Here is a 23,857-nt window from a genome sequence, read left to right on the forward strand (position 1 = left end):
CAGCGCCCTGCCATGGTGCAGACGGAGGTAGGCTTCACAGACACAGCGCCCTGCCATGGTGCAGACGGAGGTAGGCTTCACAGACACAACGCCCTGCCATGGTGCAGAAGGAGGTAGGCTTCACAGACACAACGCCCTGCCATGGTGCAGAAGGAGGTAGGCTTCACAGACACAACGCCCTGCCATGGTGCAGAAGGAGGTAGGCTTCACAGACACAACGCCCTGCCATGGTGCAGAAGGAGGTAGGCTTCACAGACACAGCGCCCTGCCATGGTGCAGACGGAGGTAGGCTTCACAGACACAGCGCCCTGCCATGGTGCAGAAGGAGGTAGGCTTCACAAAGACAACGCCCTGCCATGGTGCAGACGGAGGTAGGCTTCACAGACACAACGCCCTGCCATGGTGCAGAAGGAGGTAGACTTCACAGAGACAACGCCCTGCCATGGTGCAGACGGAGGTAGGCTTCACAGACACAACGCCCTGCCATGGTGCAGAAGGGGGTAGGCTTCACAGACACAGCGCCCTGCCATGGTGCAGAAGGAGGTAGGCTTCACAGACACAGCGCCCTGCTATGGTGCAGAAGGAGGTAGGCTTCACAGACACAACGCCCTGCCATGGTGCAGAAGGAGGTAGGCTTCACAGACACAACGCCCTGCCATGGTGCAGACGGAGGTAGGGTTCACAGACACAACGCCCTGCCATGGTGCAGGAGGTAGGCTTCACAGACACAACGCCCTGCCATGGTGCAGAAGGGGGTAGGCTTCACAGACACAGCGCCCTGCCATGGTGCAGAAGGAGGTAGGCTTCACAGACACAGCGCCCTGCTATGGTGCAGAAGGAGGTAGGCTTCACAGACACAACGCCCTGCCATGGTGCAGAAGGAGGTAGGCTTCACAGACACAACGCCCTGCCATGGTGCAGACGGAGGTAGGGTTCACAGACACAACGCCCTGCCATGGTGCAGGAGGTAGGCTTCACAGACACAACGCCCTGCCATGGTGCAGAAGGGGGTAGGCTTCACAGACACAGCGCCCTGCCATGGTGCAGAAGGAGGTAGGCTTCACAGACACAGCGCCCTGCTATGGTGCAGAAGGAGGTAGGCTTCACAGACACAACGCCCTGCCATGGTGCAGAAGGAGGTAGGCTTCACAGACACAACGCCCTGCCATGGTGCAGACGGAGGTAGGGTTCACAGACACAACGCCCTGCCATGGTGCAGACGGAGGTAGGCTTCACAGACACAACGCCCTGCCACTGTGCAGACGGAGGTAGGCTTCACAGACACAACGCCCTGCCACTGTGCAGACGGAGGTAGGCTTCACAGACACAACGCCCTGCCACTGTGCAGACGGAGGTAGGCTTCACAGACACATTGCTGACCTCTCCAATTATAAAATGGTTTGTTGAGAAATGGACAGATATTGCTAGATGTTTTTTTTTCCATTCATTCGTAGAGATAGCAGACCACCTCACTAGCTACACATGTCCATGTCAGTTATCAATATACTGCACTAGACAAAAATCTGTCTATATTCTTTCGTCTTGTTCAGGATGAGTACCAGTTCTCCTACCAGGCTGCCCTGGAGTACCTGGGGAGTTTTGACCACTATGCAACCTAAGAGAGGAGAGGAGCTGTCATCCCTCCTTCCTTCTGCTCAGATAGAGGTCCACAGAGAAACAAGGAACAACCGACGAGAGAAGCAGGCTGGAAAACGACAAAACAATGAACCTTAAATCCCACCTGAGGGACGACACTACTAACAAGGAGTAATTATACAAGAACATCAGCAACAAACAACAACAACAACAACTAGATGAATGTCAAAGAAAACCTGCGCTCTCAGGAAAGACCTGGAAAGGGTGTGTTGGGAGTCGGAGACAGACTATTACATGTGTAATCCTGCTTATTCTTCTTACCTCAGTGTTCAAAATGTGGAGGACTTATAATACCTGTGTGTGTTGTGGTCAGCTATTTCAAAAACGAAACCAGTGAAAAACAAACCTGCTTCAGAAACAGGAGTTATGATATGTATGTGTAAAAAATACAAGGACACAAAAAGCCTGGATATTTGCTGCACCCTAAATGGGTTTTTATGTTATTACCTTTCTATCTATGGGTTAAGTGTATGAGGGGTGAAAGTGCAAAGGTGAACGTTTTCATGTGTCTGTCGTTTTGCATTCTGGTGTCTGTTGCTGCCACAGCTAGTCCTGGCTTAACCTGAGCACAGTTTTAGACAGAAGACTAAACCTAGTCCTAGACATCAAAGTAGGACTAGAGGGACGGTTTGAGCTGCATGTCTGTGATTGGACGCCAGGCTCTCCTACCCACAGTGCCAAGAGAAACCACGCTGTTCCTAGGCAGATGGAAAATGTACTTTGACCTCTGATGAGGAGGAATGGTGCCCTACTATCTGTACATCCAGCTTACAATACATGAACGGTAAACTCACAGATCTAGAACCAGTTTACCATCCTTAAATTGTAACCTAAACCATTTGGGTGAAAAAGCTAAACTGACCTTGATCAGTGTCTGGGGGCAACTTCACCCTACTCCAAGTGGGGATCAATATTATTACAAGTTAAAGTTTAGTCATTCATTCTTACTTGCTATTGCTGACATCATATTCCATAACCTAATGACAGTAAAGGTTAAACACAGTTCAGGCAATTCCATTTCAATCCCAGCCAGTCATTTCAGGAGATTCCATGTATGAAATGAATGTTGTCTATATTTTTCTTGGAGGACCATTTCGATGAATGAACAGAATTTCAAATAATGGTATTTTTTTGGGGGGGGGGTCAATTTCCAGCTTCTGCAGAAATAATTGTAAGGATCCTATTCATTGTGGTTCAGTGTCTTTGCCTTATGTTTCACCATGTTGGTTATCTGCTGCTTAGGCTGTATCCCATCTACCTGAGCTAAGCATTGAGTGCCATGATGTAGCTTACACCTATTTGAATTCTGTCTCCATACATTGGAATGGTCCTGATGGCTCAGTGGGTTGGAGCCTGGTTCTGACAGCATTAAGGTTGTGGGTTAAATCCCTGCGTGGGGCTACGTATACGGTACTGAATATGTGTGTTAACCGCGAGTCGCTTTGGATGAAATGAGCTTTGCTTGTTAAACAATGTAAATCCCAACGGGTTGAGAGTAGAAGAAAGAGGTTTGAACTCAAACTCAACCCACTCTCTTCCTCTCAGTCCCTCCCTCGGCTCACATCGGCTCTTTACAGCTTCTCTCCGGTTTCTCTCTGCTCGTAGTCTTACTGTGCAGACAAAAACAACGAACGACACAACCCGATGCTTTCCCTCAAGTCCACTCCGACGTGCACCCACCAGCCCTTGAGATGTTGTCCTCTTCTCTTATTCATTTGATGTACTATAATCTGCTTCCCCAGATACGTCGTGATTGTAGAGCACAGTAGGGTTGATCGTACATGAACTTGAACTGTACATACCGTCTGACGTATAGAGTTCTTTATAGTCCAGTACATAGGCCTGAGCATAAGGCGTACATGCAGTACAACACGCATAATTATTTATTATTTAAAAAAAAGAGCCTTATTGTTATTGTTGACTTTGTCAAATATTTATTTGATATGATTTTTTAAATATTTATTATCATTCTATTTTGTTACTGTTATTAAGACTTGATTTTTTACTATTGGTTGATTTGTTTATTTATAGTTTTATTTGGGAAAATAACCGAATATAACCAATGAGATGTTGTTTACTTGGCAAGCCAATTTTACTGTAAGATATCGTCAGTGTTTTTTTAATTGTCTTTTTTATTTGCTTTAGTACAATGTGTACAGCACTCTGTGTAGAGTGCTATTTGATACTGATGTCCTCATAGATAGATACTTAGAGCCAGACCTAGTTTCAGTTCAGTGACTCCCCCCGCTCCCATTATCATAGTTAAAGTGGTACGATCCGATCGCCAATACGGCGGCATAGATAGAGAGATTAAACGGGTCGAGGAAAGTACAGTAGTTGTTTAAAGTCTATGCTACACTGTTCAATTATAGTGTGCTACTATAGATCGAAGGAGTATATGATAACATTTTGGGACAAATGGTGGGGAAAGTATTTAACAATTAAGTTATCCGGATATGCAATTTAAGTGTGGTCCAAAAGTTTATCTGGTGTGACTTAAAATGTTAATTATTCAAATATAAATATACCTGAAATGAAAGACCCACAGACTAAACATGTGACATCAAGTAAGGACCAGTTTCTATGGCATCACATATATCCTGTTACCTGGTAACTGTTATTTTCTTTAAACCCTGGTTGTAGATAGTATTGTATGTTGACTTTGTATTAAAAGCAGGATGATTGGAGATACAGCATAATGAGTCATTTGGTTCCTCAGTCATTGTTTGTGATTGTCTGACAACTGGCTGCAAATGATGTACTGTAAAAGTATAGGAATGTAACACAGCAGAAGCAAGGGAGGAAGCCTTCGTGATGAGGTACATTTCAAGAAGAAAGGTGTGAAGTGTATCTTTATCCACTAGGTGGTATCCAACTACCTATCTAGAAAGAAAATGTCCATTTATTTTACTAGGCAAGTCAGTTAAAGAAAAAATTCTTATTTACAATGACGGCCTAGGAACAGTGGGTTAACTGCCTTGTTCAGGGGCAGAACGACAGATTTTTACCTTGTCAGCTCGGGGATTCAATCCAGCAACCTTTCGGTTACTGACCCAACACTCTAACCACTAGGCTACCTGCCGCCCCAACATGGCTCCCATTTAACCAGTCAAAGTCCATCTAATCTATCATTATACCAGAAAGTGTTCCTAGCTGCGATCCCTCAACATTCAGGTTGTGAAACATTTCCTTGTATTTAGTATTTGGACCAACCAAATGGTTTTCTTTAGAATGTTGTAATGGATGGAAAATGTCTATTTGTCATCTGAATTCTAAAACACAGTTGCAATACCATTATGCACTACAGAGATTGTCACAAGCTTCTCCCCTATCGTGTAGTGTGATACAGTGATAGGACACAAAGAATGGTGGGGCCTGACCATAGTAGGGTTTGAGTTACAGGAAACTTCCGTAATAGCAGGGCGTACACACACACACACACACACACACACACACACACACACACACACACACACACACACACACACACACACACACACACACACACACACACACACACACACACACACACACACACACACACACACAGAAAATGGACATTTTCTGAATTGGTCCACCCACACAGACAGCGTTGTGAAGAAGGCGCAGCAGCGCCTCTTCAACCTCAGGAGGCTGAAGAAATTCGGCTTGTCACCAAAAGCACTCACAAACTTCTACAGATGCACAATCGAGAGCATCCTGTCGGGCTGTATCACCGCCTGGTACGGCAACTGCTCCGCCCACAACCGTAAGGCTCTCCAGAGGGTAGTGAGGTCTGCAGAACGCACCACCGGGGGCAAACTACCTGCCCTCCAGGACACCTACACCACCCGATGTCACAGGAAGGCCATAAAGATCATCAAGGACAACAACCACCCAAGCCACTGCCTGTTCACCCCGCTATCATCCAGAAGGCGAGGTCAGTACAGGTGCATCAAAGCAGGGACCGAGAGACTGAAAAACAGCTTCTATCTCAAGGCCATCAGACTGTTAAACAGCCACCACTAACATTTAGCGGCCGCTGCCAACATACTGACTCAACTCCAGCCACTTTAAAAATGGGAATTGATGGAAATTATGTAAAAATGTACCACTAGCCACTTTAAACAATGCCACTTAATATGTTTACATACCCTACATTACCCATCTCATATGTATATACTGTACTCTATATCATCTACTGCATCTTGCCATCTTTATGTAATACATGTACCACTAGCCACTTTAAACTATGCCACTTTATGTTTACATACCCTACAGTACTCATCTCATATGTATATACCGTACTCTATACCATCTACTGCATCTTGCCATGCCGTTCTGTACCACCACTCATTCATATATCTTTATGTACATATTCTTTATCCCTTTACACTTGTGTGTGTGTATAAGGTAGTAGTTGTGGAATTGTTAGGTTAGATTACTTGTTGGTTATTACTGCATTGTCGGAACTAGAAGCACAAGCATTTCGCTACACTCGCATTAACATCTGCTAACCATGTGTATGTGACTAATAAAATTTGATTTGATTTGACACAGTAAGATGCTGCAGATCCTATCACCTCTCATTCTGATGCACCTAGATGATACAGTCTATGGCACTTTTTGCTCAGCTCCGAATGTACGCCTTATCCCTCCCTAACCTCTGCTTGACTATCTTTCCCCTCAAACGTGCACGATATTATATACAGGGGAAGATCTGTTTAAATGTGAGCGAAATGTGAGCGAAATTGCTTCCATGGTGCAAACCAATTGGGGTCAAGCATTTACAGTGAAGCCCGTTGTCATTAAACTAATGTTCTATTGGATGTAACTCTATCAGTCAGAGGTGTCACATTTCCTTGTGGAGATCTCTGCTGTGACCGGCCCAGTAACCCTAAACCTCTGTCCCAACACAGTATCTCACAACCCCAGACGAGGCCGCTGAGGGAGGGCGTAACACTACACCTCGGCGCTCTGACGCCAAAACAATACAGCTACAGCGCAGTAAACTGGGCCATATAAACTTCTACAGCTACCCAATCTGTCTGTCTCTGTTAGTAGGAGATGCTCTCAGGTTGACCGAATGTCTGTAGAAGTATCGGGTTGGTTTGTCAGAGGGTGGTAGAATTCTTTGTTAATACAGAATGGAGAGGTATAGATGATATGTTAATTACAAGCTTATAAACGTATGAATATCTCACGCTGTAGCTTATTCATCAGGCTGGCTAACAGGGTTGTTTTGATATGGACTGTATGAAATGCATTAACAATCCCTTCACCCCAAGGCACCTAGTAGGTCTCCGTAACGCTTCAATGATACAGTACATATTAAATAGAGTCCTATGTGCCTTGGGGTAAAGGCAGTCCTTGAGTAGGAGTGAAATAGGTTCCGGTACTAATTTTGGGTGCCGGTACGTACTGTTTATATTTAGGTGCAGAAGCGAAATACTTTTGCGCTAATATTCTATAAGAGAAACGGGAGCTCAAGCAGTAGAACATTTGAGGTGTTGGTACTCAGCTGAGCTTCTGCCCAAGTCAAGCACTGGGTAAAGGGATTGTTAATGCATTTCATACAGTCCATATCAAAACAACCATGTAATTTCCAATTGAGCTGACATATGCAGTGTTTACCATGAATGCAGTCTCAGCTAACGCAGGAACATTGCCCTCTTGGGATAGAGTCTATCAGATCTGTGCTAGCCGACACCAGCACAGCAGTTGTTTTGACAGTGCCAGAGGTGCAACTGTAGTAGCCTGTAGTAGCTTATAGCCTACCTAAAGCGGACATTGCCCTTGGCTGCACCGAGTTCCATTTCGAGAAATCCAAAGCAGCAGTGTTTACAAATTCAAACACTGGAAAGTGATATGTAATCTACACTTTGATTATGCTGATAGAAAAATCCTCATTATTTTGATTTATAAACTGGGTGGTTTGAGCCAAACTGCTGATTGGCTGAAAGCCATGGTGTATCAGACCGTATACAATGGGTGATAAAACATTTATTTTTACTCTTCTAATTACGTTGGTAACCAGTTTATAATTAAACAATAAGGCCTAAGGAAGTGTGGTATATGGCCAATATACCAAGGCTTAGGGCTGTTCTTATGCACAACGCAACGCCATTACAGCCATTAGCCGTGGTATATTAGCCATATACTGTACCACAAACCCCCGAAGAGCCTTATTGCGATTATAAACTGGTTACCAACGGAATTAGAAGAGTAAAACTACATGTTTTGTCATACCCATTGTGGTTTGAGCCGTGATATGTCAGACCATATACCATGGGTATGACACGGCTAAGGGCTGTGTCCTAGCACTCCGCATGGCGTTGTATGTAAGAACAGCCCTTAGCTATGGTATATTGGCCATATACCACACCCCCTCAGGCCTTATTGCTTAAAGAGACTACACTTTCTCCCGCTGAACTTCTAACTTGACTGGGGAAGGTGTGATTTTGTGACAATGATTGCAAGAGCTACTCACCAATTTGACAGCTCCAATGCAGTTCCACCTCTGCTACGCAGTGCTATCGACGGTTAATGCTGGATCTGATTGAATCTAGGACGAAGCCTAGGCCTAAAAATGTCAATCAAGCTGTAACGCTGGTCTTCCGCGATACGGATTGAATTGAGCCCCGATGTTTTTTCCCAGTCTATATTAGCGGAACATAAATGTCCTGTAAAGGAATTAGTGAGTGATGTAGAACGTCTGCATTGAATTGAAATATATAGCCTATAATATATAGGAATATATAAGAAGATATAGGCTATATCCATACATTGTTGCAAAGTGGGTCGCAACGTCTCAGAGTAAATGTATAATTATTTCATGAATTACTGGAATTGACTTGGCCAAGTGCATCTGCGGTCTGTGCTCAGTTTGGCAGCTGCGCGAGTGGGAGGGAGACGCCCGTGTGCTTCGCGGTTTCCCAGATCTTTTTTCTGCAGTTTTCTTGAAGATCACTCTGCGGCACACACGATGCAGCTCTGTCGTTCAGCAGCAGATGATGCGCTGTCTGCCACTGACTTGTCATTCTCACTAGCCATCACTCACCGCTGTCATGAAATGAACTCATGCTAGCAACAAGTTCTGACTGAGCTCAATTGTCATGAAACGTATATACAGCGATGAGTTTCTCTCTCTTTCATACAAACTTATAACGAGGAGCTCCCACAATGTGTTTTGTGCCGGGATGTGCTTAGTAATGAGTCTCTCATAACGAACAAACGATGGTAAACCCAGGGAGTTCTTTCAGAACCGCTGCATAATGCTTCAGGAAACAGTGTTTCGACAGTTGAAGAGTACGTCAGCTAGCGAGGCATTGTTGTCGTTTTTATAACAGGTGATGATCAGAAGAAATAAGGGAGTACTAACTAACTCTCATAGTAGTAGATGTGCGTTTCTCTTTCAAACAATCCCCTGGCCTTGTACACAGCTAATAGATTAACATTCGCCAACGCAAACTAGCTACTGATAGTGCAACCCTAGTAACAGTACAGATGAAGATGAAAAATGATCGGGCCCACTGTACATCTTACTGTAGAAATGATTGTGGAAAACTAGTCTAGGTTTGAACTGTTGCTGTTAAAATACCATTGTTATTCTTAACTGGAATAAACTTATTGAAGTAAGATGCTTTTTGAGGCAAACACACTCACACAGTTCTGGGTTGTTCATCTACAGTAGGATGTAATCGGCCTGTGTGTAGCTGGTGTAGAGAGTCAGGTGCAGGACAGCAGATATGAGTAATCAACCTATTTACTAGAGTATTCACAAATACAACACAATACAATATACCGAGCCCACAATAACGGACCGTATACAAGACAAACAATTACTCACAACCAAACATGGGGGAACAGAGGGTTAAATAATGAACAAGTAATTGGGGGATTGAAACCAGGTGTGTAAGACAAAGGCCAAACGGAAAATGAAAAGTGGATCGGCGATGGCTAGAAGGCCCGGCGACGTCGACCGCCAAACGCCGCCCGAATAAGGAGAGGGACCGACTTCGGCGGAAGTCGTGACACAGGAAGTGGTCTCCTGCCTGACTGAGAAAGCAGTAGATTTTCTGGTTCAGTTTGGCACCACATACCTATGCGAATCAGAGTTCTCAACTCTGACATACTTAAAAAACAAGTACAGAAACAGTTTCAAGGCTGAGCATCACCTCAGTGTTGTACTGTCAAAATCGGAGCCCAGAATAGACATGCTCTCATTATTACTGTGTGTGTGTGTGTTTTCTGGTCTACATCTGTGTGATGTGATCAATCCGTTTATTCCAGTTCAGAATGAAAATGATGTATTGTATTTTAACAGCAACAGTTCCAACCTAGACAGATATGTAAGAGTGTTTTTAATGGGGGAAAATAAACATTAATAGATATTAGATAATAGATCATAGATATAGATATTTCATTTCATTGTTATTTGTTTTTGTCTATATTGCACTTGTTTTAGGCATAAGGCCAATGAAATGTACCGATATTTATGTATAGTTGCATATTTTCCTAAGCTTGGGACCCAGGAAAACACTGCATTTCTCATTTGGGTCCCAGGCTGAACAAGTTTAAGAACCCCTGCTATAGAGCATTATTTATTATCATGGCCAGACAGATACAGCTTTGGCTGAATTTCCTCAAACTCAAAAATGTCTTTGTCATGATGATAAAGTGGTTTTCAGGGAAAACATGTATCCGCCTCTTTCAAACATCAAACAAGAATGCTATACTACACCCGCAATTTTTAAGAATCTGCATTGTAACGTTGGGTTCTGAACAAACTGAGTAAAACGCAAACGGACAACTAGAAAAAGCTCAAACCAAGTTTACACACCCACTGGGTCAAACAGCTGTGTGTGTAGTGTACGTGACATGTGTTTGCGTTTGTATTTTGATTCATGCATTATGTGTATGATTTACCCAGCACTAACCTGTGGGTGGGAGTAGGATTGTTACAACACCTGTAGCAACCGTTTCCACAAGCAGCAGAGGTGTGTGCAAGTAGCACCGGCAGCAGGCTCGGGCCTCCAAAGTTGATTGGTTAAGCTTGAATGGTATTCCCGCCCCCAGAAATTGATAGATGATGCCAACAATAAGCTTGAAGAGGATAGGCTGGTAACAGGAGAAGGCTGTCTCTGCCTCTAGCCATCTATCAGCTGCTTCTCTCTGTGGGCTAAAGCCAGGTAGGAAACTAGAGAGACAGGCTGGGCGTATACTGCAGCACATTGGTGGCTAAGTGTGTGTGAGAGAGTCGGTTCACACCGACACAGTCAGTGAAGTACAGAAGGGTGGAGTGGAGAGGAGCTCAGTGTGAGTGTGCGTGGGGGAGTGTGTGAGACATTTAACCACTCCAGACCATGAACATGAAGCACCGGAGGTTCTCCCTTGACAGCTCAGTGTGAGTATCAACCAATCAAACTTTTTTAAATAAGTGATTTATTATTATGCATTGTTTCTGTACAGTTATTGACAGGCTCAGTTAAACTCCAGCTGTAGAGACCGTCTCCAATGTTTATGTTTACATTAGGAAGTTGGAATGTCCCTTAACATAATCTTATTGGATTTTCTATTAGGATATTACAGTAATGAATACTGTACAGTCCTCAAACATACAGTAGTACATACCACATGGATTAGAACACAGCCATATGGGCTTTGGGCAATTCAGCTTGTATTAATTGCAGTTTCACAAGTGGGTTAATCTGAATGGAGGATTCACCTGAGTGGAGAAAGAGAGGGAAGGAAGGAAGGGAACTTGTGTGTCGCTATAATTTGGACTCAGGGGTGGATGTAACTTAGTAAACGAAAAGCCAGGACACTAAAATTAGTATGATATGTTTAAGATTGGTATGTAACGTATACATTTTTGGATGTCCATCATCCATTTTGTATGATATGTTACAAATTACAATTTGTATGATATGTTTGTTATGATTTTCAATTTGTTTAATATGTTATGAATTTGCAACATGTCTGATATGTTAAGAATTCCAATTTGTTGTGGCTAACATTAGCTAGGTGGCTTACACTAACGTTAGCTAGGTGGCTAATGTTAGCTAGACTAGGAGTTAAGGTTAGGGTTGAGGTTAAGGTTAAGGTTAGGGTTATGGTCAGGTGTTATCTTAAAGGGTTAAGGTTAGGGGAATGGTTAGCTAACATGCTAAGTAGTTGCAAAGTAGCTAAAAAGTAGTAAGTAGTTGCAAAGTTGCTTATTAGCTAAAATGCTCAAGTTGTCCGTGATGAGATTCAAACAAGCAACCTTTGAGTTGCTAGACGTTTGCGTTGTATGCCAACCCATCCACCCCGACCAACCACCCACCTTTCGTTTTTGACTTAATAAATCCCTTTCCTGCAATCAAATGACCTAGTGGCCTCCTGGGTGGAATGTTATTAATATTTGTAATAAACATTATTTCAAAAACCTGCTGAAAATCTGAAGTTTTTATGTCGACCGGTTTTGTTATATTTCAGTCTTCTGTGATGTATATAATACCTTAATATAATATAATAATATAATACCTTTCAAATCTATAGCTAACATGGTACAGGTGACTTATTTTCTTTAAGACCATAACCATGTGTGTGAGATGTGTACTTTTGCTTCAAAGTAGATTTGTTTAAGACTACCAAGAAACACTCTCTGTGACCCTGATTTAGCCCACTGCAGTAAAATTGATCAACCTTCTTATGTAACCATACCAAATGTAACATATCGTACTAATTTCAATGTCCTGGATTTTCGTTTACTATGTTACATCTGTTCTATGAGACCAGGCTGTTTTGTTTACGTTCCACCAAAATGCGTTGCAGCCATACCCTTCAGGGCCCTTGTCTTTATTTATTTGTAATTTTTTAAGATTAGGTGAAAATTAACAACTTCCTATTTCTTTAGTCATTTATGAGATACAAACAGGTTGTTTTGTATTATATCTTATTGCTTTGTTTGTTGTAGTTTTAATATAATCTTTATTTTGTATATATATAGCGTAAGCATAGATTTTCAATCAATAATTAATCCAATTCATGACTTGACAATATATTTTTGACAAGCCTAATAAAAGGCACACGTTTCAAACAAATACTTACATTTGTTGGTCCTTATCCAGACTCAGAAATGACAGGCTGGTCTATTCGGGAGGAGGTGAATCCGCTTTCTGTAGTGGAGATGTACATACTCAAGCCTTTTTTGCATAAAGATTGTTTTGAGGACTCTTTAATTCTGTGATGATTTTGTGCATTTTATTTGCACATTCACATTGAAGTTTGACTTTTTGAGCTGTAAATGTAGTAGCTTTTGTTTCTATTAGGCCTATATTGTCTGTAAGGAGTGGCACAATAATTAATGTATAGTGATGGAACAGGATTAACAAAGATACATGTATATTCAATTTCCATTGTTTGCTTTCTCCCAGCCTCAGGTGGGGGAACTTAAACATCGTATAACACACACTTTGCATGTGACATGTTTTGATCATTTAAAATGCAAATAATAGCAAATCTTCCTTTGACCTGGATGCCACATATGTTTTAGACCACTCATTTAACCGTTAAGGTGTTGTTGACTATCTTATCGACTATGAGCTAGAACTGCTCTGCCAACCGTTGAACTCCTCTTTATGGTTGTCTGATGGTATCAAGTAGATGATGTGAATGTAAATAACAGGTAGCCTATTGGTTAAGAGCATTGGGCCAGTAACCACAATGTTGCTGGTTCGAATGCCCGAGTCAACTAGGTGAACAATCTGTCAGTGTGCCCTTGAGCAAGGCACTTAACCCTAATTGCTTCTGTATTAAATAATTGTTAGAGCAGCTTTCACCAGAAGACAAAACTATGCCCATGGGTAGGTGAATTTAAATTCAAACCACAACTTTATGTTAATTACAAAGTAAGACCTATACCGTAGGTAAATATGCAAATAGCTAAGTATGACCTCTAAACAGAAAGTGTTTACAGACCCAGGTGGCGACACTCTATGACCGTTTAGTGTCCTGTTCCTCCAGGTCCCTGGAGGATGGTGATGGAGGTAGTCTGCTGGACCAGAGGAGAGGCAGCCGCAGTAGGCCTAAGAAGAGTGGAGAGAGGAGGAAAAGCCACAGTCTAGAGGAGGCACAGCTAGAAACACAGGAGCTGGGATGCAGCCTGAACAGGAGCAACTCACTCAGGTCAGAGGTTACTTATGAAAGCAAGTACAATGACTAGAACAGGACTTGGACTGGGGGAAACGAAACCCTCGAAGTCCATATGTGCGTGTGTAATTGTGATCTCCCTATACACAGGTCACAGACCATAGAGGAGGAGAGCTTCCATCGGCCTGATGGCGTCACCATCACCAAAAACGTAAGCACATTTAAATGTAGAGTACAACACCCTGCAGATACTATTGCTCCTTCTCCACTACATGTTTGGGTTCTTGGATCTGGCTCGGAAATATGTCCTGATTGAATGATTGATTCATTCATGAATTGGTTGATTGATTCATTCATTCCATTTCCTCTCTCTCTCTTGTAGAGCTTTGTGAAGTACAACAAAGCCTTTCACAAACTCTTCGAAGACATTCCTGCAGAGGAGAAACTAACTCATGGTGAGTTGATATCAGTACATGGGGAGTGTGTAACTTATTTATGATCTTGTCGTTGTCCATTGATTGTTTGTCTGGGCTGCGTGTGGATTCATGTCTTGCATGTTTGCTTATGGAGTCGACATAATAATGAATGCATTGGGACATTCAATATAATTAATTCCACGACCTGTACATTGTGCTCCTTGCTAACAACTAATTACATTAAAATACTTATTCACTCACTTTGCACAATATGTTAACATGTGCCCTCAGCTGCTTAGGACGGCATACAGAACATCACACTGTATTCTGGGAAAAGGGACGTTTCATTCAGAAACTCTCTGTGTCTCTCTCATTTGGCACTGTTCTCTGCTTGTGTTTTCAGCGTTCACCTGTGCCCTGCAGAAGGAAGTGTTGTATCATGGGAAGCTATTTGTGTCTGTCAACTATGTGTGTTTCTACTCCTCCGTACTCCTCAAAGACACCAAGGTAAGAGAGAGTAGATAACGCCAAGTTCGCCAACGCCAAGTTCCATCATTATTGGGACAGTGAATCATTTTTTTTCCTTTTGGCTCTATACTCTATATTTTATACTCCAAACAATGACTATGGGGTTAAAGTGCAGACTGTCAGCTTTAATTTGAGGGTATTTTCATCCATATCGGGGTAACCGTTTAGAAATTACAGCACTTTTTGTACATACATAGTCCCTCCATTTTAAGGGAACAACAGTATCAGGACAAATTCACTTATATGTGTTTTTTAAAGTAGGTAAACGTGAAGTATTTGGTCCCATATGCATAGTACGCAATGACAGCATCAAGCTTGTGACTCTACAAATTTGTTGATGAGTGAGAAAGTTACAGACCCACAAATATCAACCCCCCTCCAAAAAATGCTAACTTCCCTTATTCGTAATGGTGAGAGGTTAGCATGTCTTAGGGGTATGATATTTTGGCATCTGTAACTTTGTTTCACAATTTAATTCAGGATTATTCATAATCAATGCAGTTATTTTGAAGTGTTTAGAAACATATTCTATTGTTATTTGAGATTTTTTTTTAAAGTGACTCCAAAATGACACAATACATACGTACCTGTTTCTTTCTGTGTTGTGTGTGGAGTTGATGTGGTACCTGTTTCTTTCTGTGTGAAGTTGATGTTGTACCTGTTTCTTTCTGTGTTGTGTGTGAAGTTGATGTGGTACCTGTTTCTTTCTGTGTGAAGTTGATGTTGTACCTGTTTCTTTCTGTGTTGTGTGTGAAGTTGATGTTGTACCTGTTTCTTTCTGTGTTGTGTGTAAAGTTGATGTTGTACCTGTTTCTTTCTGTGTTGTGTGTGAAGTTGATGTTGTACCTGTTTCTTTCTGTGTTGTGTGTGAAGTTGATGTTGTACCTGTTTCTTTCTGTGTGAAGTTGATGTTGTACCTGTTTCTTTCTGTGTTATGTGTGAAGTTGATGTTGTACCTGTTTCTTTCTGTGTTATGTGTGAAGTTGATTTTGTACCTGTTTCTTTCTGTGTTATGTGTGAAGTTGATGTGGTACCTGTTTGTTGTTGTAGGTGGTGGTTCACGTGTCCAGCATTAAGGAAGTGAAAAAGCAGAACTCAGCCTTGTCTATGCTCTCCATCCACACTACGGATGGAGACAAGGTCAGAAACAAACCCACAGTGGCCCTGTTAGTCTTTGTTTGAGTGCATGTGTCTGTGCATGTGGGTTGTTGTGTAGTCCCTTATTCTGTTTTGTCTATGTTTTCAGTATTTGTTGGTGTCTTTGCGGAACCGGCAAGTGTGTTACAAAATCCTGCAGTCTGTGTGTGCACAGGTATACCCACATGATCTCTGACCTCTCTCTCTCTCTCGCTCGCTCTCTCTCTCTCTCGCTCTCTCTTCCTTTTGCTATATAACTATCTCCCGTCTTTCTCTCTCCCGTCTTATTCACCTCATTTCTATCTCCTTATCCATCATCTGCAATTGTCCTCTACTTTCTTTCTTCTCTTTTCACCAAAGATGAATATTCTTTAACACACTGCATTGTGTGTCAGACTGTGTTCACACAGCAGCAGGGGGAGAATGGTAACAGCAGTTCCCACGTCTCGCCAGGAGAGAACGGTGTTGACGACGTGAATCAGGACATAGACACGGTAAGACCCCATCATGTCCCACCATGTACTGCCCAGTTCTACTTTGACTGGTTATGACAAATGTCTGTCCTTTGTTGACACACCTATCTATGGTTCCTCATGGTTGATCCGCACTTTGCACTTAGTGATGTCAAAGAATTCCCTTTCACTTTCCAGAACTCACTTTCAATTTGATTTTGTGTGGAATGAATTAAGACACCACTAAGATAAATCATGGGCTTGTCATGATCAGACACACAAGCATCATTTCCTTTTCATTCTAACCCTTCCCTGCCCACAGATATCCAGCCACTCTAGCCTGGAGGACAGTATGGAGCAGAGCCTTCCTAAAGAGACCGTCTACTCTGACCTGCCCAGCAGAGGTATTAGGATGTTTCCGGAAGAGACAGGAGAAAGAAAGGAGGGAGAATAGGAATAACAGAGGACATAAAAGAGAATATTATGTTACGTTGTAATAGAACAATGATTGATAAATGCATGCTCATCTTCCTCAGGGAGGGACAGCTCCACTCCTAGAAGCAGCATCAGCAAAGACCAGGATGATCAGTTCACATTCACAGAGGAGGAAGACTCGGGTAGTTAAACACACACTGACCACCACAAACACACACACCCACATACGTGCAACCACACACACGTGCACATATACCACACACACACTTAAATGTTTGAATAATCAATCAAATCAATCAAATGTATTTATAAAGCCCTTCTTACATCAGCTGATGTCACAAAGTGCTGTACAGAAACCCAGCCTAAAACCCCAAACGGCAAGCAATCCATTTAATCAATTTTTTTCTTCTCTGGATCAGCTAACTCGTGTTTTTGGAGAGTCACTGAAAGGATTAAATCCCTCCTCCTCATCAGAGAGATGAGCAACCTCAACGTCCTCCTCTCCATCTATCTGTTTCTGTGAGTACCATCCACCTCTCTGTCTTTCTCTCCGCCGTCTCTCTACCTCTCCATCCTCTCAATGTACTGAAGCCCTTCCCTCACCTCTTATCTTATCCACACACTGCCACGAGGGCTGATGGGCGGCCAGCTCTAGGAAGAGTATTGGTGGTTCTAAACTTCTTCCATTGAAGAATGATGGAGGCCAACGTGTTTTTGGGGACTTTCAATGCTACAGAAATGTTTTGGTACCCTTCCCCAGATTTGTGCAACGACACAATCCTGTCTCTGAGCTCTACGGACAATTTCTTCGATCTCATGGCTTGGTTTTTGCTCTGACATGCATTGTCAACTGTGGGACCTTGTATAGACAGGAGTGTGCCTTTCAAAATCATGTCCACTCAATTGAATTTACCTCAGGTGGACTCCAATCAAGTTGTAGAAACATCTCAAGGATAATCAATGGAAACAGGATGCACCTGAGCTCAATTTCAAGTTTCATAGCAAAGGGTCTGAATACTTATGTAAATAAGGTGTTTCTGTTTTTTGTTTTTTGTTTTTGCTTTGTCATTAGGGGGTATTGTGTGTCGATTGAGAAGAAATGGTTTAATTTAATCAATTTTAGAATAAGACTGTAACGTAACAACATGTGGAAAAGGGGAAGGGGTCTGAATACTTTCCGAATGCACTGTATAGCCTCGTTATTGTTATTTTATTGTGTAATTCTTATTTGTTTTACTTTAGTTTAATTAGTAAATATTTTGTTAGCTCTTAATTTTCTTAACTGCATTGTTGGCTAAGGGCGTGTAAGTAAGCTTTTCAAATTAAGGCGTTGTATTCGGCGCATGTGACAAATACAGTTTGATTTTATTTTATTACATTTATCTAGCGCTCTCATGAGTGCTTTGTTCTGATTTTGTCCATTTTCAGACGTGCGTCTACACATGATTTTCAAATGTGTCTCTTATCTATCCATCGTATACGTATTGTGACCAGATTTCCTGGTCCCTTTGGCTATATAATCACCTTTTCAAGGAAATGCAGGTGTCTGCCTAACAGTCTGTCTGCCTAGGTATGTTGTCTTTCTGGATTGGTTAGGAGCCATCTGATGTTTATATGAGGTTAATTCCTGGAGAGATGGTAAGATACAGTACCTTCAGAATGTATTCACACCCCTTGACTCTTTACACATTTTGTTGTGTTTCAGCCGGAATTTACAATGGATTAAATTGCAATACCCCATAATGTCAAAGTGGAATTATGTTTTTCACATTTTTTACAAATTAATAAAAAATGTAAAGCTGAAATGTCTTGAGTCAATAAGTATTCAACCCCTTTGTTATGTAAAAATGTGCTCACCAAGTCACATAATAAGTTGCATGGACTCACTCTGTGTGCAATAACATGATTTATGAATGACTACCTCATCTCTGTACCCCACACATACAATTATCTGTAAGGTTCCTTAGGTCAAGCAGTGAATTTCAAACACAGGTTCAACCACAAAGACCAGGGAGCTTTTCCAATGCCACGCAAATAAGGGCACCTATTGGTAAGTGGGTAAAAAAGCAGACATTGAATATCCCTTTGAGCATGGTGAAGTTACTACACTGAACAAAAATATAAACACAACATGTAAAGTCTTGGTCCCATGTTTCATGAGCTGAAATACATTTTCCATACGCACAAAAAGCTTATTTCTCTAAAATGTTGTGCACAATTTTATTTACATCCATGTTAGTGAGCATTTCTCCTTTGCGAAAATAATCCATCCAACTGACAAGTATGGCATATCAAGAAGCTGATTTAAACAGCATGATTATTACACAGGTGCACCTTGTGCTTGGGACAATAAAAGGCCACTCTAAAATGTGCAGTTTTGTCACACAACACAACACCACAGATGTCTCAAGTTGAGGGAGCATGCAAATGGCATGCTGACTGCAGGAATGTCCACCAGAGCTGTTGCCAGAGAATTTAATGTCAATTTCTCTACCATAAGCTGCCTCCAACGTCGTTTTAGAGAATTTGGCAGTACGTCCAACCAACCTCACAACCGCAGACCACGTGTATGGCGTCTTGTGGCGAGCGGTTGTCAACAGAGTGCCCCATGGTGGCGGTGGGGTTATGGTGTGGGCAGGCATAAACTTGAGACAACAAACACAATTGCATTTTTTCAATAGCAATTTGAATGCACAAAAATACTGTGACCAAATCCTGAGGCCCATTGGGAGGTGCATGTTTTTTAAGGTGTCTGTGACCAACATATGCATATCTATATTCCCACTCATGTGGAATCCATAGATTAGGGCCTAATGCATTTATTTTAATTGACTGATTTCCTCACATGAACTGTAACTCAGTCAAATTAATGAAATTGTTGCATGTTACATTTATATTTTTGTTCAGTATAATTACACTTTGGATGGTGTATCAATAAACCCAGTCAAAGATACAGGCGTCCTTCCTAACTCAGTTGCCGGAGAGGAAGGAAACCATTCAGGAATTTCACCAGGAGGCCAATGGTAACTTTGAAACAGTTACAGAGTTTAATGGCTGTGATAGGTGAAAAATTAGGATGGATCAACAACATTGTAGTTACTCCACAATACTAACCTGTAATGAAAAACTGTACAGAGTGTAAAAAATATTACAAAATGTGCATCCTGTTTGCAACAAGGCACTAAAGTAATACTGCAAAAAATGTGGCAAAGCAATTCAATTTTAGTCCTGAATACAAAGTGTTATGTTTGAGGCAAATCCAATACAACACATTACTGAGTACCACTCTACATAATGTCAGAAACAGAATGGAGCTAAGGCAAAATCCTAAAGGAAAACCTGGTTCAGACTGCTTTCCAACAGACACTGGGAGATTAATTCATCTTTGAGCTCCTGAGTGGCGCAGCGGTCTAAGGCACTGCATCTCAGTTCTAGAGGCGTCACTACAGACCCTGGTTTGATCCTGGGCTGTATCACAACCGATCATGATCGGGAATCCCATAGGGTGGCGTACAATTGGCCCAGCGTCATCTGGGTTAGGGTAAGCCTTTATTGTAAATAAGAATTTGTTCCTAACTAACTTGCTCAGTTAAATATAGGTTAAATAAAAAACGTAAAAGCGACAAATCTAAACTGGAGTTGCTTACCAAGAAGACAGTGAATGTTCCTGAGTGGCTGAGTTACTGTTTTGAATTAAATCTACCTGAAAATCTATGGCAAGGCCTGAAAATGGTAGTCTAGCAATGATCAACAACCAATTTGACAGAGTTTAAAAGAATACTGGGCAAATGTTGCACAATCCAGGTGTGGAAAGCTCTTAGAGACTTACCCAGAAAGACTCTCAGCTGTAATTGCTGCCAAATGTGCTTCTACAAAATATTGACTCAGGGGCGTGAATACGTATGTAAATTAGATATTTCTGTATTATATTTTCAATCAATTTGCTAACATTTCTAAAAACATGTTTTCACTTTGTCATTATGGGGTATTGTGTGTAGATGGGTGAGAAAAACTAATATTTAATCAATTTTGAATTCAGGCTGTAAAACAACAAAATGTGGAATAAGTCAAGGGGTATGAATAGGAAGGCATTGTAGATGGATCTGGTTTTCGAAGCACACTATGTTCTCCAGATGGTCATACTGTATGTACTGTGAGCTTCTTTCATTTTTTAAGTCATTTAGCAGACGCTCTTATCCAGAGCGACTTACAAATTGGAAAGTTCATACATATTTATCCTGGTCCCCCCGTGGGGAATGAACCCACAACCCTGGCGTTGCAAGCGCCATGCTCTACCAACTGAGCCACACGGGACCTTTCATACTGTATGTACTGTGAGCTTCTTTCATACTGTATGTACTGTGACCTTCTTTCATACTGTATGTACTGTGACCTTCTTTCATACTGTATGTACTGTGAACTTATTTCATACTGTATGTACTCTGAACTTCTTTCATACTGTATGTACTCTGAACTTCTTTCTTACTGTATGTACTCTGAACTTCTTTCATACTGTATGTACTCTGAACTTCTTTCATACTGTATGTACTGTTAACTTCTTTCATACTGCATGTACTGTTAACTTCTTTCATACTGTATGTACTCTGAACTTCATTCATACTGTATGTATTCTGAACTTCTTTCATACTGTATGTACTCTGAACTTCTTTCATACTGCATGTACTGTTAACTTCTTTCATACTGTATGTACTGTGAACTTCTTTCATACTGTATGTACTCTGAACTTCTTTCATACTGTAAACTTCTTTCATACTGTATGTACTGTGAACTTCTTTCATACTGTATGTACTCTGAACTTCATTCATACTGTATGTATTCTGAACTTCTTTCATACTGTAAACTTCTTTCATACTGTATGTACTGTGAACTTCATTCATACTGTATGTATTCTGAACTTCTTTCATACTGTAAACTTCTTTCATACTGCATGTACTGTGAACTTCTTTCATACTGTATGTACTCTGAACTTCATTCATACTGTATGTATTCTGAACTTCTTTCATACTGTAAACTTCTTTCATACTGTATGTACTGTGAACTTCTTTCATACTGTATGTACTCTGAACTTCATTCATACTGTATGTATTCTGAACTTCTTTCATACTGTAAACTTCTTTCATACTGTATGTATTCTGAACTTCTTTCATACTGTATGTACTCTGAACTTCTTTCATACTGCATGTACTGTGAACTTCTTTCATACTGTATGTACTGTGAGCTTCTTTCATACTGTATGTACTGTGAGCTTCTTTCATACTGTATGTACTGTGAGCTTCTTTCATACTGTATGTACTGTGAACTTCTTTCATACTGTATGTACTGTGAATTTCTTTCATACTGTATGTACTCTGAACTTCTTTCATACTGTATGTACTGTGACCTTCTTTCATACTGTATGTACTGTGAACTTCTTTCATACTGTATGTACTGTGAACTTCTTTCATACTGTAAACTTCTTTCATACTGTATGTACTGTGAACTTCATTCATACTGTATGTACTGTGAACTTCATTCATACTGTATGTACTGTGAACTTCATTCATACTGTATGTACTGTGAACTTCATTCATACTGTATGTACTGTGAACAAAATAATGGGCTCTCCCTTTAGAGTCTGGTTCCTCTCACAGTTTCTTCTTTTTATGTTATCCAACCTCCAAGGCCTATAGTAGATAGGTTTTCCTTGCAACTTCCTCCTGTGGTTTCTCTTTCATTAGTTGCCTGTGAACTGTGAAGGATACATGTAATTGCGTGTTTGTGCTCTGACAATACTTTCTATTTGCCCTTCAGGGGATTAATCAATTCATATTGAATTACACCTAATTGTGATAGATTTATATAGACTGTGTTAGATTTTATATCACACATATCACTGTAGAGAGATTACCTTTCATGTGCGATAAAACAGTATTCAACAGTATAAACAATAAAGATTAGGGAGGAAACACTTCCTTAGTTATTTTGCTTTATGTGTACAGTACATAAGTGTGTGTGTGTGTGTGTGTGTGTGTGTGTGTGTGTGTGTGTGTGTGTGTGTGTGTGTGTGTGTGTGTGTGTGTGTGTGTGTGTGTGTGTGTGTGTAGGGTGGTGTTTCTACTGCTGTCGTCAGGGTACATCGGCCTGCGGATCTTAGCGCTGGAGGAGCAGCTGAGTTCCCTAGGGGCGCTGCCTGAGTTCTCCATACACCACAGAGAGTGAGCAAACACGCATCACGGGGTGGTTTTCCACAGATTACTGGTCCCCATTGTGATACTATCAAGCACCTTAAAAAAAACTCCAAACTTTTACATGAAAAAAGGAAGCCACTTCTCAAATGAAAAACCATTAAACTATTTATGGTGAAGCATGCATGCATGAGGATAAGGCAAGCTAGCTCAAACCGGTTGTGTAGACAGAGTGTTCTCTGACATCATGGCTACAGTACATCAGCAGCAGCAATCGCAGGAGGTTAGAAGATAAACGCCCCCGGAGGAATGTCACTTGTTTTTCCAGAATTCACTCCACTATTATTATACATAACCCTAACTACAGGAACACCCCTTGTGGAAATTTGAATCTTCACTTTACTAATATGTGTCCTCTCGCTGCTCCTTCCTCATTCACAGATACAGGTACAAGGAAACGTAGTCTGCAGAGACATACAGCAAGAAGAATAAAGAGCAAGACTGTTTGTCCAAAGCCACAGTACAACAAACTACGCAGATCCACTTACTGTATAAAGGGTCTCAATTTCACGTCGTCTTGTGACTCGTAAGATGGACCATTCTTAATATATTCAGTATGTATTTGTGGATCCTCCCGATCTGTTGAGGAGACAGATCACTTAGAATCTACGACTCTAGCACCCCCTAGTGGTGTTTCTCAGAAATGTGGAAAATGTTGACTTCACACAAAGCAACATGCCTTTTTATCTTTTTCTTGGTAGCCTATATTTCGTAGAATTTGATTTCAGGCTGTCGCAGTCCACTCCTAAAATAAATTGTCTTCCTGCTCTATTTGTTTGTCTCAGCTCAACTGGTTATGCCTGTTTCATTGTCTTGCTGTAAATTGTGTTATTCTTTAAAGTAATTAAAGTCAGCAAATTTCCTTGCAAATTCA

At 41.4% G+C, this 23,857-nt stretch overlaps 2 protein-coding genes across 9 annotated transcripts in view; both read left to right on the forward strand.

Annotated features, from left to right (window-relative positions):
* LOC139560235 (receptor-type tyrosine-protein phosphatase S-like) overlaps nt 1-4,343 on the forward strand; it is a 108,810-nt gene extending 104,467 nt beyond the window's left edge. For all 7 annotated transcript variants that reach the window (XM_071376821.1, XM_071376817.1, XM_071376818.1 and 4 more), the window contains one exon: nt 1,551-4,343. In XM_071376821.1, coding sequence (XP_071232922.1) covers nt 1,551-1,619 — 69 coding nt within the window. In that variant the 3' untranslated portion in view covers nt 1,620-4,343. The remainder of the gene's footprint in view (nt 1-1,550) is intronic.
* Nucleotides 4,344-10,835: 6,492 nt separating this feature from the next.
* LOC139560048 (GRAM domain-containing protein 2A-like) lies at nt 10,836-23,857 on the forward strand. 2 transcript variants are annotated; one of them, XM_071376538.1, is made up of 13 exons: nt 10,836-11,041; nt 13,645-13,806; nt 13,921-13,981; nt 14,153-14,225; nt 14,590-14,693; nt 15,765-15,854; nt 15,961-16,026; nt 16,247-16,345; nt 16,626-16,707; nt 16,840-16,920; nt 17,158-17,257; nt 22,843-22,953; nt 23,365-23,857. In XM_071376538.1, exons 1-13 carry the CDS (start codon nt 11,001-11,003, stop codon nt 23,384-23,386), a joined length of 1,092 nt encoding a protein of 363 aa, XP_071232639.1. In that variant the 5' UTR covers nt 10,836-11,000; the 3' UTR covers nt 23,387-23,857. The 2 variants fall into 2 exon arrangements, with proteins under 2 accessions (XP_071232639.1, XP_071232640.1); XM_071376539.1 differs by lacking the exon at nt 23,365-23,857 and having other exon boundaries at nt 22,843-22,957.

This window comes from Salvelinus alpinus, chromosome 30 (genome assembly GCF_045679555.1).
Source record: "Salvelinus alpinus chromosome 30, SLU_Salpinus.1, whole genome shotgun sequence".
NCBI classification, from domain to species: domain Eukaryota; kingdom Metazoa; phylum Chordata; class Actinopteri; order Salmoniformes; family Salmonidae; genus Salvelinus; species Salvelinus alpinus.

What these genes read in the sequence shown, in the direction of transcription:
- LOC139560048 (XM_071376538.1), top strand. Translation starts at nt 11,001, where the DNA reads ATGAACATGAAGCACCGGAGGTTCTCCCTTGACAGCTCAGT. An exon ending in TGAATCAGGACATAGACACG is followed by an intron (nt 16,346 to 16,625) that starts GTAAGACCCCAT and finishes CCCTGCCCACAG; the next exon opens with ATATCCAGCCACTCTAGCCT. An exon ending in TTCTCCATACACCACAGAGA is followed by an intron (nt 22,954 to 23,364) that starts GTGAGCAAACAC and finishes CCTCATTCACAG; the next exon opens with ATACAGGTACAAGGAAACGT.